This window comes from Vanellus vanellus, assembly GCF_965231255.1.
Source record: "Vanellus vanellus genome assembly, chromosome: 5".
In the NCBI taxonomy this organism is placed as follows: Eukaryota; Metazoa; Chordata; class Aves; order Charadriiformes; family Charadriidae; genus Vanellus; species Vanellus vanellus.
In genome coordinates, this window is record NC_138910.1 from 78,130,326 (window position 1) to 78,154,825 (window position 24,500).

The 24,500-nt window shown below is 41.4% G+C and overlaps 1 protein-coding gene across 3 annotated transcripts in view; it reads left to right on the top strand.

Moving 5' to 3' along the window:
• FGGY (FGGY carbohydrate kinase domain containing) overlaps window positions 1–24,500 on the top strand; it is a 150,780-nt gene that overhangs the window by 79,696 nt on the left and 46,584 nt on the right. For all 3 annotated transcript variants that reach the window (XM_082484122.1, XM_082484124.1, XM_082484123.1), the window contains exon 9: window positions 24,028–24,135. In XM_082484122.1, the coding sequence (XP_082340248.1) occupies window positions 24,028–24,135 (108 nt within the window). The remainder of the gene's footprint in view (window positions 1–24,027; window positions 24,136–24,500) is intronic.

Here is a 24,500-nt window from a genome sequence, read left to right on the forward strand (position 1 = left end):
CCATTCTTTGCGTACTCTGTCTCTGAAAAATTACATTGGTATCTCTTTGTCTATCACGGTGCAGGTAGGGGGCACCCTGCAAATACCAGCTGTGGGGGAAGAGCCTGCCACTACTTTTATTATTTCCAGTTTTTTGAGGGCGATATCTGCCCTTTCAGAAGAAGCTGTTTGTGTGAACTCTTCCTAACCTGTTTCATTTAGCTGAGTTATTTTAAATCATTAAAATGAGTTGGGTTAATAGAGACATAATACTGGACCGAAATGAGCTGAGGAGCTCTCAGACAGTTTCCCCAAAAGGTCTAAGGGCAACGTCGAACAGCTGGAAACGGGCCAGCTGGCTCTAACTTACTCCTTCAGTAGAACCAGCCCTGTAGGAGGATGTGTGTGTGGTTATTTATTAAGTTTTAATATATGTATATTGGTAAGTTCTAACGTAGACCCAGTTCACAACTCTAGTTTGTTTTGCTTCCCGAACTAGAGCATGGCATATCAGTATAAACACTTTAATGGCACTTTTTGTGTGCATACTCCACGACTGTGAGAGATGTGGCTCCATTAAATATGCTAATGTAACAAAAGTGACATGATAAAGTCCATGTTGACGTTAATCGATGTTCTGTCATTAAAGCAATCCCAAAGCCATACACAGACTGCGCACCGTAGACAAGGTAGAACCTTTTAAGGCTCTTAATCACTTGAGAGCAAACTCAGGAATAGATGCTTGCGCAGTTTTTGGCTAGATTTAAGTAGACTTTTATTTAATGTAACTACTCAGCATTTTATAATCATTTCCTTAACTGCCTTCCTTCACTCATCTGCTCAGAGATACAAAAATCTCTAGCCAGCAGACAATAAGCAAATTCTAAACTTCTCTGGATTTAATCTGTGAAAGGACTTTGTTTTACCGTTCTTTTATCTATTACCTGCATAGAGTGCACGAAGTGAACGTAGGGCACACAGAGCAGTTGTATTTGTGTTTTAATGAGACCTATATGCAGCTGCATTTGGCTGAAATTAGCTGTTCCTTTTTTTAATTAGGGCTATAAAATGAAAGTATATTATACTTGTGTTTTGATAGAAATATATATTTTCTCTCTCCCTGTGCACCAAGGGACCCTCAGGGCTACAGAGATTAATCATCGAGTTTAATTTAATGCAGTGGGAGAGAGACCTGTGTGGTCAGGCGGGCATTAAAAAGTGCCTTTGATCTGCCTCAGGTGCACTGAGCCCCAGTGAGCCAGGAACAATAATACCTTTGTGAGATGATCAGAGAAGAGAGAGGGAGAAAATGGCCTGTGTGGAAACTCAAGGCCGTCCTTTGTTGTGGTTCTGGCAAACGAAAGAGCCAACTGTCAGGAGAAATTCAGAAAACAGAAAGCAGGGTGAAAGTACAGTTGGATTTCTTTCAAGGGATCGTAACAGGAAACTGTTCGAAATCATCTGCTATACCTTTCTTTCTTCCCCCCTTTCCTCCTTTTTTTGGTGGGGGCAGGGGTACTACTGTTGGTGTATGTGCGCTGGTACAGTATTTCCATTCTCTAGACCTAGTCCTCCATGAGTCACAGAAGCAGGTATTGCTTGAACACAGCGTTTACTTCAAGAGAAACTACTGCATGACCCAGTTTTCATTACCTCAAGGACTCTAGAGATCTTGAACAAAAGACTTTGCTAATCATGCCTTTGATATTTTGGAAAGTACAAATGTAGAACCTAATTTTACTCATGGCTATAATAGTTTAATTTGTAGTAGAACTACCATTTTTAAGTGAGGATACGCTTTTGGAATTAACCACTGACAGTTTGGGGTAATCAGACACACACAAAGCATTTTGTGTTTCTGTTGAGACACTTGAGTAGCTCGTGAAAGAAGCAAAAAGCACGTTGTAATTAGCTTACTGATCCAAGTCCAGGTCTGAGTTGGTAGTTGCCGAAAGTCACCGCTACCTCAGGGCTCATCCATTATCCATGAGGAAAAAGAAGAGAAAAGATGGTTTTCTGGATATTTTTGGACAGTTATTCATTTTACATGATTCTCTGCTGCCTCCTTTGCCCTGGCAAAAGTCATTGGCAGAATTTGCATTTGGAGTGGCAAATAAGCTGTCCTTTGACTTGTGAAGGATTGTCCCTTGGTTTAGGGTTGAGATTCATTTGCTGCAGCTTTGATCTGTCTGTGTGGTGCAGGTATTCCTTTCAAGTGACGGATACTCAGTGGCTGACTTTTCCGAGTGGGCTGCTGCATGTCATCGTGCTTTGCAGAAAGGCTCTCTAAGCTCCAGCACCCACGTTTAGTTTTGGAACTTTTAGGAGACTTTCCTTGTGTAGCCATGGCGACTACACAAAATGTGTGAGTAGTTTTTCACAGTAAAATAGCAGCAGGTTTTGAGGCATTGAAATAGGAGCTTACATGTTCCTCCTAACTAGTAGTTTGCATGGGTCTAACAGACATGCCCTAACTTCTGGGAATAAGGTAGTTGGTCCCCCTAAAAGCCTGTCTTCCTGCCAGTGTCTTACGGGTTTTATGGGAGATTTTAAAGGTTTCAAAAATCGTTTGTTTCCTTCTGAAACCTTTGTGTGATCGGGGGAATTTCAGGTACAGGTATCTGTATTATCTGGTCCCAGTCCTGAACACGAGCACATGTGCCCTTTTGCAGATGTTTTGTAAAACCACCAAGAATTGATATAACTCCCGGGGGCCAGTTAGCAAACAGCAAAACAGTAACATGAACAGGCAGTGTTACAGGGTGCTTGTACACAGAAATTTCCTAGTATTCCTTGGAGCAAGTGATCTAGCAGTACTGCTGCTTCTTTCTGGTAGATAAATCTTGCAGTTTCCCATACCTGATATCAGCATAGCACTCTTCTTGTGGGCACTAAATTCACATAATAAAATGTGGCTTTTTCCTCAGAGTCATTAGACTGTAAGCTTTTCATCAAAGGGACTACAGGTTTGAGTAAACTTATGTGACACTTAACAGGCTGGGACCAGACCGGGACTGGTTTTTTGGTAGCCCGAATTGAAACTTTTCACTCCTTGTGAAAGGAATTTGAAGTAATTTAAAAAGGTAAGCAGAAATAAATGGTAGTTCTGGAGTGGGAATATTGGGAGTGCTGAGGGTTATGGAGTCACTAGGGCATAGTGCCGCTTCCCTCAGACCGGGACTTTGATGGAGGACAAGGAGGGTGTGCGTGCAGAGCTACAAGATTCAGAAATATTGAAGCCCATCGCGAGAGAGAGCAGGGATCCTCTGTTGCAACAGCCCGTCTTCTCTTTTGTTGTCTGCAGTATGGGACCCTTACTAATCTTGTATATGTACAGGATATGTGTTATTTATGCATATTGAATAAAGTAGCAGAGATCCACATGAAATAGCCCTGTTCAGAAAATGTGTATAAACTCTCATTTCTGCCTGTTTTGTGGTGAATTAGGCTCACTTAGAGATCAGTGTTCTGCTTTGCACTTGTCCCAGAACAGTTGTTCCATTATGAAAATATTTGTCATTCCTGCACTAACACCTTTTTGGATTCACAGCTGAAGGAAGTAGGCAGAGCAGCTTCTGATGGGAACATTGTCTGGCTTGATTTCAGCTTACAGAGGCGGGGGGGGGGGGGGGGGGGGGGGGGGGGGGCGCAAATTTGCTGGCATTTTGAGTCCCAAGTATACAAGGTTTGTGTTCCTTCCTATCCAGAGTCTCTGATATTTTTTTGTGTCTTCATTTGGTTATGTGGTCTGTGTGCTTCTTCAGTCATTCCTTCTTCTTTATCAGCTCTCTGTACTCAAAACTTCTTTTTTGGGATTGTCAGGGAATCTTTTCAGGTTTAGACGGAGTCTCTTCCTTTGCGTCTGTTTTTGTTACTACTCTGACTCTTGTCATTGGGAACTGACTCACCTGGCTTGGTGCGCAATTCTTTTCCCTGGGTGATAATGTGTATGTGGTTCGAAGCTTATAATTTAGTCATTTTTTAAATTGGAGAGGCACAAGTAATTTATCTTCTATCTTTTCAGATTTACTACATGATCTAAAAGGCAGAGCTTTTTAGAGGAAACAGCACAAACACAAACAGCAAAAAGGGCAGATCGTTTTTCTGTCCCAGTGTTTACTATGGATTATTTCAGGAAGAATATCCCATACTGTCTTTTACCAAGCCTGACTAGTCTTTCACTGTTTTCTGCTAAGGAACTTCAGCCCAATTTGCTTATTCTAAATTTATTCATTTGCTTCTCGTGATGACTGGCAAACACAATAGAGCTTCTTTGCTCCACAATATCCGCCCAAGCTGCCAGCTTTGTTCACACAAATAGAGTGTAAAGCACGTTTCCACCCCCAAAGCATGCACAGTACGTGTCCTTTGCGGTACATCCTGGAGTGGAGACTGCAGAGACATGCTGGCTCAAAGTGTTCTCATAGCCTGATCTCTGTAATCTCGGTGGGAGCCAGACCAGCAAGTGGATTCAGTATATTTTGGCTCTGATACGAGAGTCTCCTCTTCAGAACATGCCACGTTGTTAAAGCGGCAGACTTTTGAGTAATTACTACACAGGGACTCCTCAGCTGCTTGAAATCATCTGTGATGAGGGGAAAACTTGCGGGGACTAAATAGGCTGGTACTTGCGTTGCCGGCTATATTTAATCTAGTGGGATGGCACTGAGCAGTGTGTTTCGGGAGAGCGAGTCGGAGGACTGCGTGCAGCACTTCAGCCTCGCACTCTTCAGTCACTGCTGCACACGCATCCCTGACGCGAAACGTGCAGTCTCCGAGGGGACAGGGCCAGAAGCCCAGGGCAACGCGTCTGAGTGCCAACTGGCCCTGACCCAGGGTTTTGCAAAGGCAGCAGTTTGTCCTTCTCCTGACCAGGGGACAGGGGCTGGGTTTGGGAGGGTCAGGCGAGCGGGGAGAAGGGGGAGGAATGCTGTAGGAAAAAAAAAAAAACCAAAACCAAAAGCAAACCTATTGAAGCTAGGGCGGCCCGGACAAGTTCTTGAAATGATCCGTGCAAGCTTTGTGAAATTGATAAGCGCCTGCCCTCTCGGTTTTTTAATATTCTTCTCTTCTGTAAGGCCTGTTCTGCACATGAGTCACAGAGTTAGTGTCTTTCAAATGGGAGAAATAAATTAGCGTCGCAGGATCCTCTCCCTTGCTCTGTCCTCATTCAGTTCAGTTCTGCTGGCTTATATATTGCATTTGGCAGCAGTCGCAGTGCTGACTTCCCAACTAATGAAGATGTTTTACATTCAGAGAGGGCTGCACGAAATGAAAACCACGTTTACTTCGCGGCTGTTGTTACAGGTTGCCTGTCCTTAGTGCGCACACATTTAGCCTGCTGAGGGAAAGGTCGCGGAGTCTATTTAGGTGCTTTTTCAGCCTGTGGCCTTAGAAGGGTTATATATCCATAAAATTGCCGCCTTCTTCTACTTGTCCCTCAAAGAAGCCCTCCACACCCTTTTTTAATGAGACTGTCTCGTTCTGTGTTCTAGCATCCTTAGTTTGAAAAAGAAACAAACAAAACTGTAATATCCCCTTTGCTGGCATTAATTTGACATTGTATGCTTTGGTCGCTTTGTTTTGTTTTGAAAAGGCGAGAAGTAAAATATTTCTGCTAGCAGGGTATATAAAAGATTGTTGCTTTTCTGACCTCCTTATTATATTAATAAAAGCTAGGAAGACTTCAGTAGTGGTGGGAGATCATGTGCAGGCAGCCTCCAAAACCCAAAGCACTTACTTGCAGAACTGGTAAACCACAAAGCTTAAGATCTTGAAATGTAAATAGGAAGTTGGAGAGTTTACTTTAGAGCCAGCAGTGGTGAGTCTGTATAATGTTTATTTCTTGCTTGCCTCCCAGCCTTTCCTAAAGCTTGGCAGAGATGAAAGGGAGGCTTTCTCAGTAAATGAGTTATTAAAAGTTGTTCTTATGAGCAAGATTCCTTTGTTCCTGGCCTGACATAATTCAAAGCTCAGGTATGCCTCGGTGACTGGAAGAATGGAACGTTCCTATTTAGTCTGTGCCTGTCACAGACATCCAAGTTTTGCACCCCATCGCTTTTGCTGTAATCAACCTGTTCAGGGGAATGTAGCTGAAAGCAATACAAACTCTGCTGTACACAAACTGGATCATGCTTAGTAACATGTCCGGAAAACTCTGCAGCCAACTCTCCTTCCCTTTTGTGAACAGATCATTTGAGTTCAAAGACCCAAAGAGTAGATGTGGACAGAACAAATGCTTTGAAAAATATTCTGCTTGGAGACTACGTGAAGGCTGATGTTCTAGAGACGTCTCACTGAAATCAGTGAAAACGCTTGCTTTCAAAATTCCAACGGGCACGGGGGTTTCCATACTGCGGTTAACTGCAAACTGCCCTGTGTGACGCAGAGCCATGTAGTGGGGTGTCAGATTTCTAATACTAAGCCTTTCTGCAGTGTCTTCTCTTCGGTGGTCTTGGGGTTCTTTGCAACAGTGAATGAATGGGGTGAGAGGGTAGGAACTGTTATTCCAGTTTTATTAGGTGGGAGACTGGGGCACTTCATAGTTTAGTAGGTTTTTAATTGTTACGTCTTTACTTTTACAAACTGCACCTATGCAGTGCTTGGGGAGCGTATGACATCCGAGTCGGAAATTTTGCCTTGTATGTTGCAAAGTTCTTCTGTGTTCTGAAATACCAGCATTTACACCCTACAGACACTAATGTATTGCACTGTATGATAAACAATATGTAAACCAGAGATCTGGTTTCTTCCTTCCTTGGACTTTTTATTCTTTTTGATGTGAGCACAATGGATATAAAGGCTTATGTTGGGCTTCCTCCAGGTCTGAGTGCTAATTGGGCTCCTCTCCTGTTCCTTGCTCCTTTTCCCACGTTTTGCCATAGAAAGAGTAAGCAAGAGAGACTGAGCTTCTTGCGTACTTATGTTGACACTTGTAAGATTTATCTGGTCTGGCTGATGGAAATATTGGGCTGCCTAATTTGGGCCTCTCTACTTAAAGCGGTGTGGGATGGAAGGTTACCTGTTAGGAGATCTAGCTCTAAGAGCTAACACCTTGCACCTTTATTTCCTAACTATAACAGGTGCATATTTTAATAAGTTTTTGGGGATTTTGTTTCTTCTGTTGTAGGAAGGAGATTGTATTCTGGATTCTTTAGCTAGGAAAGTTACAAAATTGTCCTGCTTCACTGATGTTCGGATAGCATAGCATCACTGCATTGTAGGGGACAGGATAAAGCAACTTCATTTTGATTCGATCTTTATCATTATTCTTCGTTTTTTTCACCAAAGTCCAGCAGCAGCATTCCATTATAACAGAAGATTTTTGGTTTTCCTTTTCCATATTCTTCAAAGTGATGATACCAGATTTGGCAGGTACAACACTCTCATCAACACTGCAAGCTAACCAATTCTGATTGCTCCTCTCTAGACCCGGAATGTATTAGCCTGAAGCCCCCAGTCTTGAGCAAACCTGAGTGTCTTCCTGGAGCGTTCTCTTGCGAGGAGAGCTGGATAGGGGATTTCTCTCAGATCACAAGCATATTTATGTATAATGAACGGCCTTTCCAGATCCCTTGTTTATCTTGTTTTTGTGAATAGGTATGGATTTATTAAACCACCTGCTTATTCTGTGTGTCTAGATCTCATAGTGAACAAAAACGACTCTTTTCATGCTCATTTTCTTACCAGAATTGAACTGAAATGTAAAAGAATAACAAACATGCAGATTAAATTAAATACGATATGGGATGTCCTTGGTCATCAGTTAGGTTGTCTCTGAGCCCTGAAACAATTAAATAGAATTTTCAAGGGGATACAATAATTGTATGAAAAACAACTTAATAGTTTTCTGTTAGTTTTAAAATTTTGGAATTAGCCATATTTGCAATGAGTAGCATGGAAATTGGAGTCAAAATCTCAGATTTTGTTTAGCGTTGCTGGTTTGCGGTATGATTGTCAGATGGGTGCCTTTCCTTAGTTTACCCACTTGCAACATGAGCATGAAACTGAAGCTGTGCAGACAGAGATCTTTGTAATGAAAGGTGTGATACGTGAGTGCTGGGTGTTAAGGGCTACATGGTCCAAGGAGGTCTAGATGCAATTGTATTTCTAAATATCTTTTTACTTTTCTAACAGCAACAAATCCCCCAGTAAAGCAAACTTCATCAGTATTTAGGCATTAGGCCTCTTCCTAAGGCTTTTTTTCTCCATTTCCAATTGTATTCAGCCTCTCATCAATGAATAGTTCTTCATCTAAGTTTCCTGTTGCTTCTCCAGCGGTGGGTGGGGGAAGATCTGAGATGGGGCAAGTTTTATTAGGGAGAAAGTAAATCTCTTCTCATATAATCATTGTGGAAGCAAAATGAGGAGAAGCGTTAGCTGCTGCTTTTCTCCCAGTGTCAGATGGGAATCACAGTTTATGCCGAGTTCATTGTTTATAACTGTGGGTGAAGGCCTGAGGTCCTCTCTCGGTGTTTACTCTGTCCTTGGGAGTTTGCCTCAGTAAGTAAGGGCTGAATAAACACCAAGTGAGGTTCTCAGGATTTACCCATTTAGTTATTCAAACGTTTAAAAATATGTTTAAAGTAGTGTGTGATGGCATATCCCATATAATGTAAATCTGCTTCCAGTAACTCAGGGGTATTGCAGAAGATTTATTTTACCTTTAAGTATGATACTATTGTTGGTAGTGGGCTCCACTAATATAGAAGGAGTACTTACCTAATGTTGAAATAGGAAAATAAATCTCTAAAATGAACTGTATTATGCAATAAATAAGTAAGAAAGACCTTAAGGGATGGGGGAAAGGCATCCAGAGTAGATAAATACACCAGAACTTGCTTGAAAAGATTTTGCTTTTCTTTGATATCTCCTACTGACTGCAGTAAGAACTACAGGTTTTGAAGAATAATTCTCCCCCCATAAATAACAAGCTTAGGAATAATACCTGCATGCAAACCCCCCTTGAGTTTCCTGTTTAAATGCCACATCAGAGATTTCCTTCCCACCCTTGCCTTGAATTTCTGTCACATCAGCTACTAAGCTCCAGGTTCTTCAGGATTGTCAACTTCTGATCTGATGAACTGACTGGATTGGGGTTATCAAGACTTGGACTACTTAGCATGCATGTTAGAGAGAACTATGAAAATACTTTTTGAGAGAAGACAAGGATCTTGCAATGCAGCCTCCAGGAAAGGGTATGAGACAGGATAGCTCATATCTTCCTACACTTGACAATTCTGCCATCAGCTCTTTGGGCAAAAGTCAGTGCTAGAAACCTCATATGGAGATCCTTTTTTCTTGTGCTGGCCCAGCATGTCACATTGCTGTTTTCTAGCCACAGTGACAGGGACTGGGAACGCCTTGGAATACACGAAGAGTTTGACTGGGAGGCTTGGTGGGGTTTTCTTAAGTATCAATTGGAGATGGAGTTGTTTTTGTATCCAGTAAGTGCGGTATAGCATCCACCAGTATTTGTGACGGAGCTGTTCCGATGCACGGTTCCAAATCTTTCAGGTTGGGATGAGGTTTTACTAGTCTCGTAAAATCAGATGGTGCTGCAAGTGGTATCCGAGGCATGTTTGTTTAAGAACCAGAACTGAAGCTAAAAGGCTGTGAGCTGAAGGAATAATTCTGAGACAGTTAAAAATCTCTAATATTCTTGTGAAAGACTTCTACTGATCTCCAGGTCAGCATTATAGTAAATTTCTTTTCTAATGCACAAATGGAGCTTTTTATTGAGAGATTGCTAATGTTCATGAAAAATGTGTTTTGTTTGCAATGTCAGACAGTCAATTTTGAAGACTTCATCTCTTGCGTTGATTGGAAGCAAGAACAGAAATTTGCTTGAACCTCAGCTCACTGTTGGCTGGGAGGACATTCTGGGAAAGAATTACTGCATGTTTACCCTGTTCCTATGCTCTTCCCCAAGCGATCTGTTACTGGCTACTGTTAACAACAGGTTAGCGGGCTGTAAGGTTCTTTGGTTTGGCTTTTTGATTCTGTTTTTTTTTTTTAAACATTGAGAAGAGATAGTTCATATTGTGATGAGCTTTCAGGAATTTAATTTACCATAGCAGCAAATTGTAGTGTTATAAAGTGCATATTTAAAACGGCCTGCAGTTAGTTGTCGGTGCTGGAAGATTTATAATCTTCCCATAAACTGGCATTTTGTGACAGTGAGTATTTATCATTGGAAGAGAAGTAAAAATAAATGGGTGGTATAAATTGTTTTAGCTCATTTGAGGCCCTGTATCCCCAGTGAGCTATTGTTATGAGAGGCACAGAAGTAACTGCTGTGAGTCATTGGAGCAGCATTGCTTTAGAAGGGTACATAATAGCATTTAAGCCGAGGACACAAGTAGAAGCTATGGTGTAACCAGACAACCTTTCAGTCCATTTATCAAAACACTTGTAGTTCCCATTTCAAGGAAGGCGACACAGAGCAAAAAAAAAAAAAAAAAAAAAAAAAGGGTTAATCTCTGTATCTGTATCCAGACATTTCACTAAATAAAACAATAAAATAAATCAATGCAGAACTGCTGGTGCTTAAGTGCTTAGCAAAAAGCTTCTGAATCCATCACGAATGTGGGCTTCTTTTTTTTTTCTATTTTGGATCTTGAAAACAATTTAACAGATTAAAGGTCTTTTTTTGCTAATTTATGTAAGAAACCTTAACCTTTGGAGACCTTTGGGAATACAAAGAAAAGGACAATATGCTACTGTGTGTCTGTTGTATACTTCCCCAAGCCAAAACATAAAATGTGCTTAGTGTTAATTGATACCGATAAAAGGCAGATGTAAATGTATGCGAACATTCAAGCTTGGAACAGTAAAAATTCATCTAGTTTAAAGGGTTTGTTTCAAAGCTGAGCATTCGATCAGGGTCCCTGATAAGACATTTGAAGTTCTTGCATCTCTGATTTAGGCAGATGAAACGGTGAACATTGAATGAGTCTGGAATGATTACCCATGAATTCATTCTTTAACTTCTAGAGCTGAAACTCTCAAGTTGTCCCAGGCTTAGTTCCAAGTTTGCTTCCTGGAATAAATACAGGAGGTTAACCTCACACCCAAGGAATAAAAACTTACAGAGGTGCAAATTTTCTGTTGAGGACACCGCTATTGTTTTTCTGTGTCTGGGGAGAGCAAACCCAGGGACAGTTGTAGAGGCAGGTGCTGTGCTTAGACTTCTCACTGCTCCCATTCTGATCTCCTGGAGACCTATCTCATCTATGACTGTGAATCTGAAACTACTCTCTAGACCCTCCTGGCCTCTCCTTGTACTGATATAGAAGCTGTTTGATCCACTTGCTCCAGCCCCTCTCTGGGGACAGTTCTCAGTTCTTGGGTCCAGTGTCTCAGCCATCTGACAGTTCCTCATAAAACTCTTCTTTCTAGAAAGAAAACAACATCATTCTCCTACAAAGAAAACAAATACATCTACCCCTCTAACACCTCTTAGTTTATAATATCTTTTATAAAAGATCATCTGTTGGGTCACAAGCAGCCTCCCCAGCCCATCGGTCTCAGAAGTACTTTTCTACCATCTTTGTATTTTTCTCTGTTGCTCAATTCGAAGGATAGATCTTATTGCTCGGATTTTCTGGTCATTGGTTTCAGTTTTACCTGAACAGTGTTCGGGTCTTGCTTCTTTGTAACAGGACTCTCAGGATCCAACTTCCAAGATAGTAGAGCTACCTAAGCCCAAGCTGCCATTCTCTTCCACCACATACGAGGTTAGTGACCCTGATTCATATATATGAGTCAGAGATTTTAGTGCTTCATGGGCAGATTACCCACATGAATGCAAACATGAGAGTCTGTTGCTCACAGCATATCAATAAAGTCACCACTCAATGGTCAGGAGATCACTGGCAGAGATCTGCCAGCTCTCTGTAGATTTCATAGAAAGTTGAGGAGTTTGTGTCTATTCCAGAAGATATTGATTTTTATATTTCCCCTCTCTAATTGTTTGCCTCACAAAGTGGCTACAGGTAACATGGTCAGGTGATTACTTAATGTGCCTGATACCAATACCAGTAAGCCGTGCTCCTCTTCTAGCTTGTGCTTTTAAGTGGCCAACTTCAAACACTCATGTGCTATTACAGCTCCTATCTTTTGCAAACAACAGGAAAATTTCAGCAAACAATTGAAACATGACTTGGAGAACACGTTGTTCAGATGTGGCGCGCTCAGCTTCTGTGGCCGGAGTGCTCCTGGCTAAAGATAAGATGAGGTGGCTGAGATGCCTCACATCTAACACTGCCTTGCACTTTTTTTCCATGGAGCATCATCTGAGTGGGTCATGGATCATGTGTTTGTGATGTCTCTAATCCTCCTCACAACTCCTTTTTTATGGCACACAGAGAGATAATAAGAGTATAGGTTGTAGGCTGTCTCATGCTTTTATCAAAAAAGTACGTGGAGGGACAGGCACTATATGTACAGCTAGGACAAGATTTGTTTGAATGGGAAGGAGCTATAAGGGCATTGCTGGAAGCCTTGTGAGAGTTCGGTGGCTAAGTATCATCCATTGTTTGGATTTCAGTACCATGTATGAACTGGGGCACCCACTCTGGTTTTGTTCTGTCCTTGCAAGGAGAAAGTTAATTGGGAAGATTTAATGCAGCCCTGAATGCAGTGAGCCAAACTTAACTTTCTTTCAAGTTGAGTTTCCTTGCCCCGATGACGTAGGCAATATATAGTGAAAATAAAATATATACTCACCCTATTTGATTTAATCATGCTTGAAATTTTCTTCTCTGTCTCTCATTTTACTAACATTTTCTCCTGGCTGAAAAGGAGATTTATAAAAATACATTTTTTTGGCAGAGAAGTGATATTTTATTAAAATTTCATCATTTAAAAATAGGTAATAGTAAGGTAAACAAAATGAAGAGCATTTTGCTTCCAATAATTTTCATCTTTTCCTATTTTTATATTCTGCTTTTGAATTTGGAGTTTTGAGGGCAAAGAGAGAAAGTCAAAACTTGACAGTAGGAGAAGTAAGTACTGTATTTTCCCCTCAGGAAAATGGCAGAATTTCATAATATTATTCTTTTTAAAACAAATCTCAGTTGTCTGTCTTTGCTGGTTAATATTTGAAGGCTGCTACCATTGCAAGCTTATTTCATAAGGTTAGTATTAAAAAAAAAGAGAGAGAATTTTTAAATCCTCTTGTCTGATCAAGTAATAAGAAATTAACTGAGTAATCTATAGCGTGTATTTGCGCGATGTCAGCGACTCTGCAGTAGCACTCCTGGCCCTGGTTTCCTGTGGAATGTGCGAGGTCCCTGGGATCTGTCACACGATACACCACAGAAAGATGATGAGTAGAGGTGGTTTTGCCGGGCAGCTGACCTCCTTGTTTTGCCCATAATAATTTATTCATGCGGCTGTACCCTAAGACCTATTAATACCATACATACCATTGGCTGAAAACTGATGCAGCATGTTGAAAACCAGCATCAAATACCCACAGTCAGCTCGGCTGAAGAGGCTGGACCTGGCTGCCATCTGAAAATGGGCCACCGTGTAGAGGGGTCTGTTGCTCTGTTAGGGGGTACAGTGAGTTAGTTATGCCCCACAGCATCCATTGTCAGAAGGTTTTCTCAGCAATGCAACTTCAGGCTGGCTTCTGGTGGCAGACCTCCAGAAAAGCTGCTTATACAAGTGCAGTCTGTGACCTCTTGCATTCCCTGCTCTTGGCAAGGGCCTGATCTATTGCAATTTAAAAGGTAAAATAAAACACAGCTGAGTAAAACGGGGGTTTTTGCTAAATTCGATTTTTTTGCTGTTGTCGTCAGTTTTAAGCAACATTTTAATCGATGTGTTTAACTGTTTTTAGAACCGAGAGCCTCCGGTTGAGGGGGCAAACCCTCAAACCCTGACTTACAGTTTTTGCTGGTTGCTTAGTTTTAAAGCAGTAAACGTGTGAGTGTGTGGTCATCCCCCTTGAGTGAGGGGCATGCCTGGTAAAGTCCTGTCCAGTTCTCAGTTTTTGAAGCGTGCTTAAGGAGCTCATGTGAAGTTCTCAGAGACAAAGTGCTGACTGCAGGAGCTGTCTTCAAGAACTCTCTTGTTCCCTGCTTTTAGGAAATGAAGAACATGAACATGCTGAAGCAGGCATATTCCTTTCTTCTTCTTCTGTATCTAAGTATCTGCTATCCCTCATTTGAAGAGGTGTCTCTCACCTGTATGGACATTTGCTGGCATTCTTAATTATAGACACTAAAAAACTAGGGCCAACGTACTTCCTAAGGACAGGAGCCCAAGTCCACGTTTGGATACCTGAAGACCTGGCTTCGCGTTCTAAGTTCCTGAGCCAGAAATCAATGGGAAATGGGTGTATTTGGCTTTTTTGAAAATCAGAGTACTTATTTAAGTGTCTAAATACAAGCGTTAGCCTAGGTCTTCAGACAGTAAAAATCAACATATCTCCATGGAATTGGGTGGTTAATATGCTGGTTTGTACAAGTTGAGCCTTTGGCTCCCAAGGCTGGAAGCACTGGTCCAGATTAATTCCTCTTTATACCCTTAAATATCAATTAAGTACAAGTTGAATAACTAAAATTATTCTTCCATTAAAAATCATGAGATTTAAAAAATTTGCAAATACCTTTCCTTACTTAGCCTGGAATAAAACATCTAACAGTGGAAATGTTTAATAATTTCAGTCCAGTTTTCATCTAATTAGTTCTTGTTAGATATAAAGCCAGGTTGTGCAGTATGTAGTCCCATCACATAACTCATGTGAAATATTTTCAGAGATGAGGCAATCAAGTTGCCCTAGTAGTGTGGTTTCTTTACTGGGCATTAATCATGCGCCTTGTTTGGTCTGTAGTTTATAGACCAGTTAATGTTTTATGGAAAATTTAGAAAATTAGAAATAGTTCTGCATGTGTGTCATTCACCCTTCTCATAAGGGTTACTATTTGGAATAATAGCTAACAGTAGTCCCTAACAATTCATCTGTTTCTCCTGCTTTTAGGTCATACTGAAAATTTTGTCTGGAAAATAACTAAAGCAGGGATTGAACTGGAATGCTAGCTCCAAATCGTCATCAGAAATTCCAGATTCCAGTCTGCATTTTGATGCATATTCTCTCTATGTTTCTAATTCTGGTAATTATTACCTAAGGGTGTTATTGTGGTTGTGAATGATTTGATTTTTATCACACAAGTTTGTGATATTACCAAGTGCAGAATAAGCAGCAAAACCAAGAAGGTCTTTAACATTGTCATAGATGTCCTCTGTGGGTCTCCTGCACTTGGAACCTTCTGAGCTGCTGGACTGAAGTACGCTGGACCTGCGTTCTTAATGTTAGCGTGGTGTGTGAATAAGCAATATCATTGTCTTCACCCTCGGCCTCTCAATTATATTTTCTGGGTGTAAACTCTCCTCTGAGACCCCTCAGGCCGATTGCCTCCAGCCCTGCGAGCTAAATAGGCACATATGCCTCTGCCGGTGCTCCAGTCCTGTGAGCAGTCGCCCTTTACACTTACCTCCCGTGAGACTAAAGGCAGTGAGGGGACACAAATGACATAAAAACGTGTCTTTACTACAGCCAACACAAAAGAAACCTACTTGGGCAAAAAAATAATACTGAATACACGTGTCTGTTTCAACTTCCCCACTACAGGCCACTCTTTGGCCAGAAGTTTATGCTCTGGGCAGTGCCCAGAACCCTTTGATTCTCTTGTATGGGTTTTTCTGGTTTGGATGATATCTACCTTTCTGTCTGTCTCTTTCAACCTTGCCTGGCTCCAGAGAAATCTTATCTAGCAGTATCTTATACTGCAAAAATACTGACTGATGGCTTAGAATAATTTTCTTTTTTGGTTTGCACAAGCTAGACAGACGTAGTTGGAAAATTTTGTTTTGCTTTGATTCATTCTGTTGCCGTTCTCATAACTAAATGGGAGTCTCTAAGGTTTAGTCACTTTCCGGGTCTTTGGGTTTGGTAAACCTGTGACATGGCCTTGGCAACAAATGATGGAGCGTATGTTCAGCATGGCATTTCTGAAAGTGGTTTCATCACGTAAGCCAGAATTCTTCAACTGCATGCAAACACATTACCTAAATCATCTGTGGACGGATGCGTTCAGGCAGAATCCTGACAGCCACTTTCTGTATCTATGTTGTTGTCGTCACTCAAGTAACTTCCATGCTTCCAGTGGGATGAAGTTAGCTCTGTGCAGAAATTTTTGTGGCCTAGTCTTAATATCATTGCAGAGCAACTCTGGATGGCCCAAGGGATGCCAACCTGTCACATGGAAGAGTGCTATGTGACTTGCCACCACAAGCTATGCAGCTACATAGCAAACCGATGATGGCCAGAGGACATAAGCCTAAAATATAATCAAATAAATTACCAGTGGTATATGACCTATAGGAATTGGAATATTAATAAATTTTAATTTCCTTTGTGTTCTGAAGTACATTTCTTGGGTTCCAAGACCTTATTTTCTTAAATATATTTTACATCAGGCTAAAGCTTGAATGTTTTTATGTGTTTAATATTTAATTACTGCTAATTATAAATATATTTTAAGAAGTTGACTGACCTCACCATAGTTTTAACCTAGAGAATGCCTCCAGAGTTACAAGGAAGCTTAGTTTTAAACCCATTTAGTGCTTGAGAAATAATGCCAGGATGGCAATTTTAGGGTAGGCATCAGTTCACTGCAAATCCAATTGTATGCCCCAACTCCACCCAGTTAATATATATGCCACCAGAAAGTGCTGTTATTAAATCACACGTTCAGTAGCTTTTACCATGACCTAAGTTTGAACCAGAAACCTAGAAATGAAACATTCTTGGGTTTCCCTTTGAGTTCTCTCCTTTTTTTATGAATCTCTTTCATTCTTTGTCAGAGAGTTGTGGTTGAATAGCTATATAAGACCCATCTGTCAGCAGAAGCAAAATGATACAGTTTTCTTAATACAGGATTTTATGCATCGATGTAAAACCCCTGAGTTGAATGAATGTCAGTATTCTCAATCCACAGTCAGTCAGAAAGTTTGAAAGTTGAAAGTCAGCAGAGAAGTTAATGAAAGTATTTGACTTGTCAATGATCAAAGTCCAGAACTGTAAAGAGCATTTATTAGTTGGTGACTGATACAGTGCTTTTCCTTGTTTCTTTCCCTGCTCTCCATTAATATCTTAGATCTTTTTTCATACCTGCCCTTAGCCTAACAAAAGCAGCTGTTAGTCTGAATTTCTGGCTATAGAAGCTGATAAATGAGGTGATTTCTCAAACAAATTTTCTGACCTAGCTTCTCATTAGCAAATGATTGCTCTAAAAAAGTTGTGACGGTAGAATAAAGGCTTAATTTTGCTTTCACGTAAGTGAGCGTAAGTCAAGAATAGTTGCACAGAAATTTGATTTTCTCTTTCTATGGCACACTGCAAGTCAATAGAGACTCTGATAGTGATACTAGCATTCTGCCAGCTATCAGAGGCCCAATAGTAGGAAGCAGAAATGAAAATGAAAGAAGATGAATATATAGCAGTATACCCTGATAACATAAAGATTTGCTTTTCAGGTAATAGTCAAATTCTCCAATAGTGTTATTGTAAGGAATTTGTGTAAGCCTCCACCAGCAACAGATGGTGTCAACTAAGGAAGAAAATTCTGCTGAAACTCACGCGTCCATAAAACTGTGCTCAGCGGTGTGGCCTGTTTTATTTTATCTTGTCTCCGATTACCGTAACATTTACATAAAACCGAGGAGGAAACACAAGCATGTGCCTGATCATTACGGCTAGTCTAGCAAAACAAAGTTAAGTAAAATAAATCTCGCATTGCGACTCGCTCATTTTATGGGCTGGCTGTATGCCTAGGTGATTCTCGTCTGGGAAGGTCTGTGTTCTGTTCTGCTCCTTGTACCAAACGACAGTCCTGAAAGCTGAATTTAACTTGGATTAAAGGCACTGACTCCTTTGATTCGCTTACATGAGCTGTAAGTTAGCCTAATAGGGGAACGTAGTGCTGTTTTCCACATAGACTTTTACCATAGAGGTGGATTTTTTTTGCCTGTTTGTGTTTTAGAGGGAGAGGCAAGTGGGAAGGGCTAAACTAAATTAAATACTTCACAGATCTCATATTAGTCCCATTTAAGCAGGTCCTTTAATAATTCAGCTTAGTTCTATATAGCATTATATATTTTAAAGACATTTTTCATTTCTGTGGGCTGCCAGATGTGCTGCTGATACCTTCTGATCTTAGATAGTTTGACATTGATTTTCCTAGCACACGCCAGGCTTGAAATCTGGTCTGTAACTCATCCAAATGATCTATTCATAACAAAAAGTGCCTTCTGGCAGTTGCACCACAGCTGAATATTGTTAAACTGAATTCATAATTTCATTTGTTTCTGATTGCTCTATAATGTTTACATATCTTACATATTAGTATGATATTTTACAAAGCACACACTGAGGCTAAATCCTCCCAGATAGAACTTTTTTCTCCTTTTTCTCCCTTTGAGAAGGTGTCGAACTCTTTTTCCCTTCAAATGAGCAGGAATCATGGAACTGCTTAATGCTCATCTCGTCTGAAATGATGGGCTGAGCACCTAGGAGTGCATGTGTTGGGGAGATGTGGAAAGGTGACATTTTCCTGCGCAAAAGAATTCTTTCCCATCCAAAGACAGAATTACTGTGAGGTGGAATTGCTTGTCTGAGTATAATACTTCTCTAAGTAAGCATCATCACGGATGAGGGCAAGTCTCTGTGTGAATATGTTCAACTGAAATATTTGTAGATGCTGCTTATGACGCAAAGTGTGAATAGGTTCAGATTCTTCTCATCTCCCATCTTCCAATTCCTGCTGCAACAATTGTTGTGCAGAGATCATTCTAACATCTAGCAGAGGATGTCCTCTATGTGTTTCAGTTTCACTACATGTGAAAAATAATAAACGTCAATATGCCTCACAATAGGAGTGTGTCACAGGATGAATTTAAGTTAAATAGAGGGCAGAAAATCCGAGGCTGCCTTTGGATATGTATTTTAACTTTCAAAGAAGGATGACATGTCTTATTTGTTTTAAAAATAAAAATCAATTGCCCATAAATATAAAACAGATGTTGTTTTTCTACTAAAAAGATTAAGGATTTTCTTAAGCTCATTAAAGGAAAAAAAATATTGACACCACGTTGATCCTCCTATGTCATGGTAAGAATGTCTGAAGGCAGTAGAAAGCTATGAAAAGGACATGTGCAAATTGTGCTTATCTCCTGGGTTCTGCAGCAAACTTCGCACTATTTCTCCAAACTTACGCTTACGTCTAGTCATGTGTTTTAGTGGGATTGGGTGGTATGTATACTCAAACAGAATTTGGACTTTTTATTATGAAAATACAAATGCCAGCTGCTGCATGGCTTGAAAAACTTAAGCTTCATCCAGATTATTTCAAGGACGGGAAATGGAAACCATTTGTTCTTTCTTAGGCATATATCTATGGAAAAATGTTCCCCCTGTTGCTTCTCAAAGACTGTGTGTCTATTTGGGGGAGTATGTTATTTCCCAATTTTCTTACTTTCCACGTGCATCAAGATCTGTAGTCTGTAAAATGTGAATTAAACTCTTTGAGTGGAAGGAGGAAACAGAAAATCTGATGCTGCGGTACCAATACAGCCCAGTGTGATAGCCAGCATTCTTTATTCCAGTTAAAAGTTCCCACATCAGAAAAAAAATGATAAGCTAGTACCCCACTGGCTATATGAATCAGTGTGGCGATACGCAACTCCCTCGTTTGCTCTGTTTATGTGTTGAAAGTTTGCTGGAATGTGTACAAACGGGACTTCAGTAGTAAGATGATAGGAAAGTCTCAGTGTAATTTGAGAAGAGCCAGCGCGGAAATATCCTGTCCTGGCAAATTCCTGTGGGTGTGCAAAATACTAGGCCAGAAGTACTGGCTCCGGGGAGAGTTTGGTCTTTTAATCAATCTAAGTCTTGTAGTGTTATCGGACCTGTAGGACAATTGAGGACTTATGACAGAAGAAAGATTGTTTTTTAAATTTCTTTTTTTTAATTTTATTGTCATTTTTTATATTTAGAACTTCCCATGATTTCACAAAGCATCTTTGTCTTTAATATCTTTGTGCCTTTAATATCCTTAGACTATTTGGTTTCAAGGGGGTGATTGGTAGCAGCTGACATGGCTTCACCAAGGGCGAGTCACGCCTGACAAATTTGGTAGCCTTCTACCAGGGAGTTACAGGGGTAGTGAACAGGGTAAGAGCAACTGATGTCATCTACCTGGACTTGTGCAAAGCGTTTTACACTGTCCCACATGATATACTGGTCTCAAAATGGGAGACACATGATTCAACAGATGGACCACTCAGTGGGTAAAGAACTGGTTGGAGGGTCACATGCAAAGAGTTGTGGTCAATGGCTCAGTGTCCAAGTGGAGACCAGTTACGAGTGGTGTTCCTCAGGAGTTGGTACTGGGACACGTGCTGTTGAACATCTTTGTTGGAGACATAGACAGTGGGGTCAAGTGCACCCTCAGCAAGTTTGCCAATGATACCAAGCTGTGTGGCGAGGTAGACACGCTGGAGGGGAGGGATGCCATCCGGGGGGACCTGGACAGGATGGAGAGGTGGGCCCAAGCCAACCTCATGCAGTTCAACAAGGCCAAGTGCAAGGTCCTACATCTGGGTTGGGGCAATCCCAAGCACAAATATAGACTCGGCAGGGAATGGCTGGAGAGCAGCCCTGAGGAGAAGGACCTGGGAGTGCTGATTGACAAGAAACTCAACATGAGCTGGCAATGTGCAGTCGCAGCCCAGAAGACCAACCATATCCTTGGCTGCATCAGAAGTGTGGCCAGCAGGTCAAGGGAGGTGATTCTGCCCCTCTACTCCACTATCGTGAGACCCCACCTGGAGTACTGCATCCAGCTCTGGAGTCCCCAACATAGGAAAGCCATGGACCTGTTGGAGCGGGTCCAGAGGAGGGCTGTAAAGATGATCTGAGGGCTGGAGCACCTCTCCCATGAGGACAGGCTGAGAGAGTTGGGGTTGTTCAGCCTGGAGAAGAGAAGGCTCCGGGGAGATCTTACTGCGGCCTTCCAGTACCTAAAGGGGGCCTACAGGAAAGATGGGGAGGGACTTTTTACAAGGGCATGTAGTGATAGGATGAAGGGGAATGGCTTCAAACTGGAAGAAGGGAGATTTAGATTAGATGTCAGGAAGAAATTTTTCACTCTGAGGGTGGCAAAGCACTGGCACAGGTTGCCCAGAGAAGTTGTGGAAGCTCCATCCCTGGAGGTGTTCAAGGCCAGGCTGGACAGGGCTTTGAGCAAGCTGGTCTAGTGGGAGGTGTCCCTGCCCATGGCAGGGGGGTTGGAACTCAATGATCTTGAAAGTTCCTTCCAACCTAAACCATTCTATGATTCCTCAGACTACATAGGTGTTGGATTTTAAGCTTGATACATGTGGTGTAGCTAGATGCTTCCTTCAGAAATAACAGTAGAGTGCAGAATACTGCAAAGTTTGCTGCGTTAAAAATATTTTGAGATGAGACTTAAAAAATCCAGGCCCCTTCTGCCCCAAATGTTCCTTCCCCCCTGTAGAGACACATGGTGTGTCCACAGCTATGGGATGGGAATGAGACAAGACGTTTGGGTTCTCAGCACGCTTTCTTCGCTAGTTCACAGCAGATACTAACTGGGAATTTAGACCTTATGCTGTGTTCTCAGTCAGGTCAGTGATGTGAAGTTGGTCTAAAAATCAGGTTATTTTAGGATTTGCTTTCTGTCGCACTTCATTTTGTTATTGAAATTGTAAAAGAAGTCTTGCCCCATAGAGGTGTTGAAAACTCAAAGCTGTATTAATTTGTAGTTTTAAGAGAAAACAAAACAAAACCAAATGTCTTTGCAATGTTTTTGACGTAGCTTCGTCCACTTGGAGTCATAAATGCCTTTTTAAATTCAGTGCAGCTATTCTTGCTCTCTAATGGGTGTAGTCAGCCAAAATCTTATGCAGACACACAGGCACATGTGCACGCACACATCTTTAGTGAAAGTTAAGTCAGCGCGTTAGAGCAAAAAGGGGAGAACCAAGCAAGATTCTCGTATTTGTTAGATGTGTTCCTAAGAGAAATCAGGATTGCTTGAAACGGTGGTACTGTATTTTGAGAAACCAGTTTTTGTTGTTTTGTTTTCCTACTTAACTTCATGACAAGAATCAGCTGTGAGTTTATGGCTTGAGCAGACTATTGTTTGTGCAGCAACCTCCCTGCTGGTGTATTTACTAAACATGTGTGATGCACAAATGCCAGTAAACTGCATCTTGGAGCATATTCCCTAGTCGCTAGCAAAAACTGTCTTTAAAGTTTGGCCTGTTTAAATATAGGGAGAATGTGCATCGAGTTTAACAGGAACACGCCTCAATTTTTAATTACTCCTCCTCAAAACTATTTTGACGTGAAATCCAGGCCTTATTGAAGTCAATGGCAAACCTCAAGCATCCTTTAATGGGTCTAGAATTTTGCTAATGAAGAGCAACTTCTAAATACAAAAAAAACATTGTCCCATTGACTAAGACCTTTCTTTTTTGCTGTTCCAGTATTGCAAACATACAGACTTATTTTGTTAGGGAATTCTCTTGTTTCCTCCTCTTGGAGAACTTCCCACCTTCTAGAGAACAACGGTTGCAGATTTGCCTTCCCACTAACATGGACTAGTGGGAAGTGTATTCACACATCATGTGATGGTGTAGGACTGCACTGCCGTCCTCTTTTCCCAGTGAAATTTGTATACCTCGAATGTATATACCTCTGTTGGTCCTGGAAGAGAAAACGTGAATCATGCTTCCAAGAGAAGACAGGTAGCCTGCCAGGGGATGGATGACATGTCTTCTCCAGCCCCCACTGTAAGATTTATTGATGTGTTCAACCAGTGCAGAATACATAACTAGTCTTTGTAGCAAGTACTAGGACCCAAGTTCCACTGCCTCATTCCCCATCGTGTGCTGTTCCTTACTTGCTACACTCAGTAGCATACCTCCTTACGCTTTGTTTCTGGACCAGAAAGGAAGTCGAGAAAGTCTATCTAGTCTTTTGAAAGGGGAACAGCTTTATAAAAGGAAGGAAAATGCCCTCCACCCTTAAAAACTGGTAATTTGCATCTTCTGAAGCAGAGAAAGGAAATGAACCAGTGTTTCCCACATCCTGAGTGGTCTAACCACAAAAATATTGCATAGGAGCTGGATATCACTGTATATGTGGGTGTTATATTTGTATGCAAGCCGTAGAATACAGTCCTGTTCAGTTTTTGGATGGTAGTGCTTAGATACCTGCTTTGATGAAAGGGTTCACAGGTGTGAAGGAAGGAGTGGTTTGGGTAAAGCTAACTAACCTAAGTAAGGGGCAGAATCTAATGTTTACCCAGGCAAATGTTTCCTGTCGGCTAACCCAAGCCCAAGCTTGCAGCTTCTACCCAAGGCGCCTAACTCTCCTGACAGCGCTGTAGAGCACTGGAGCTTGGGATTCCACTGCAAGCCTTGGCAGTCGGTGGCAGATCTCGGGGGACCTTGCCGTCCTCTGTCAGCAGGATTCCCCCTCGATTCTCAACTCTGAAGCCATACAGGATGAGTGCTCTGTAAACACCTGTTGCTGATTACATCGGTTGTATTTTCCAATGACAGTCAGGCAGAGTGTTGTATCCAACTGTTCGTTCTAAGTAAGGCGTTTTTCTGGAGAAACGGGGTAGTTTCTCTCTGTAAAATACAGCTCCTGTGCCTGAAATTTCTTACTTTCTTCATGGCCAGACCCAGTTGTTCTGTAAACGGGAGTGAGTGGGGGCAGTTGCGCGATCAGTGGTTGCAGCTATGTCATCTCACCTAAAACTGATACAGATGGGCGACACATTTCTCCACATTCTCTTTAGAGTAAATCCCTGCCTATGCATCTCCACACATGTTGGTAACTCCAGTGGAGGAGCAGGAATCATTTCAGTATTGGACTCTGATAGCTGCCAAATCATTTTGACAGGTGGTTAGATTCATTAGAGCTTTCTCTTGCTTTTCCAGGTCAGTGAAACACCCATTTTTGTGCCTGGTGTTTGGGGACCTTATTTCTCTGCAATGGTACCTGGATTGTGGTTGAATGAAGGAGGTCAAAGTGCTACAGGAAAACTGGTAAGTGTTTGGAGACACAAACAGCCTCCAAGATGGGAGTTGTGCCCCAACTGCTGTCATTCGGGATAGCTTCGCTGTCCGTTCAGCCAGAGCTCTGCCTGAAACACCTCCGTAAGATCATAGGAGAAGCCATGCTGCTGAAGGCAATGAACAATTAGTTCTTACAAACCACTCATTTGCATTCTGATAGGGGATTATATATGGGGCAGAGCACTAAGGGCATGTCTTCCTTTTATGATGGTGGTGATGATTATTGTTATTTCACAGGCAGATAGGCATTCATTCTTTACTTTAGCAGGAGGCTGCATTAGACTTTGAGATAAAGAAAATTATAGATATTGTGTTATATAGAACAATTGTGCTCA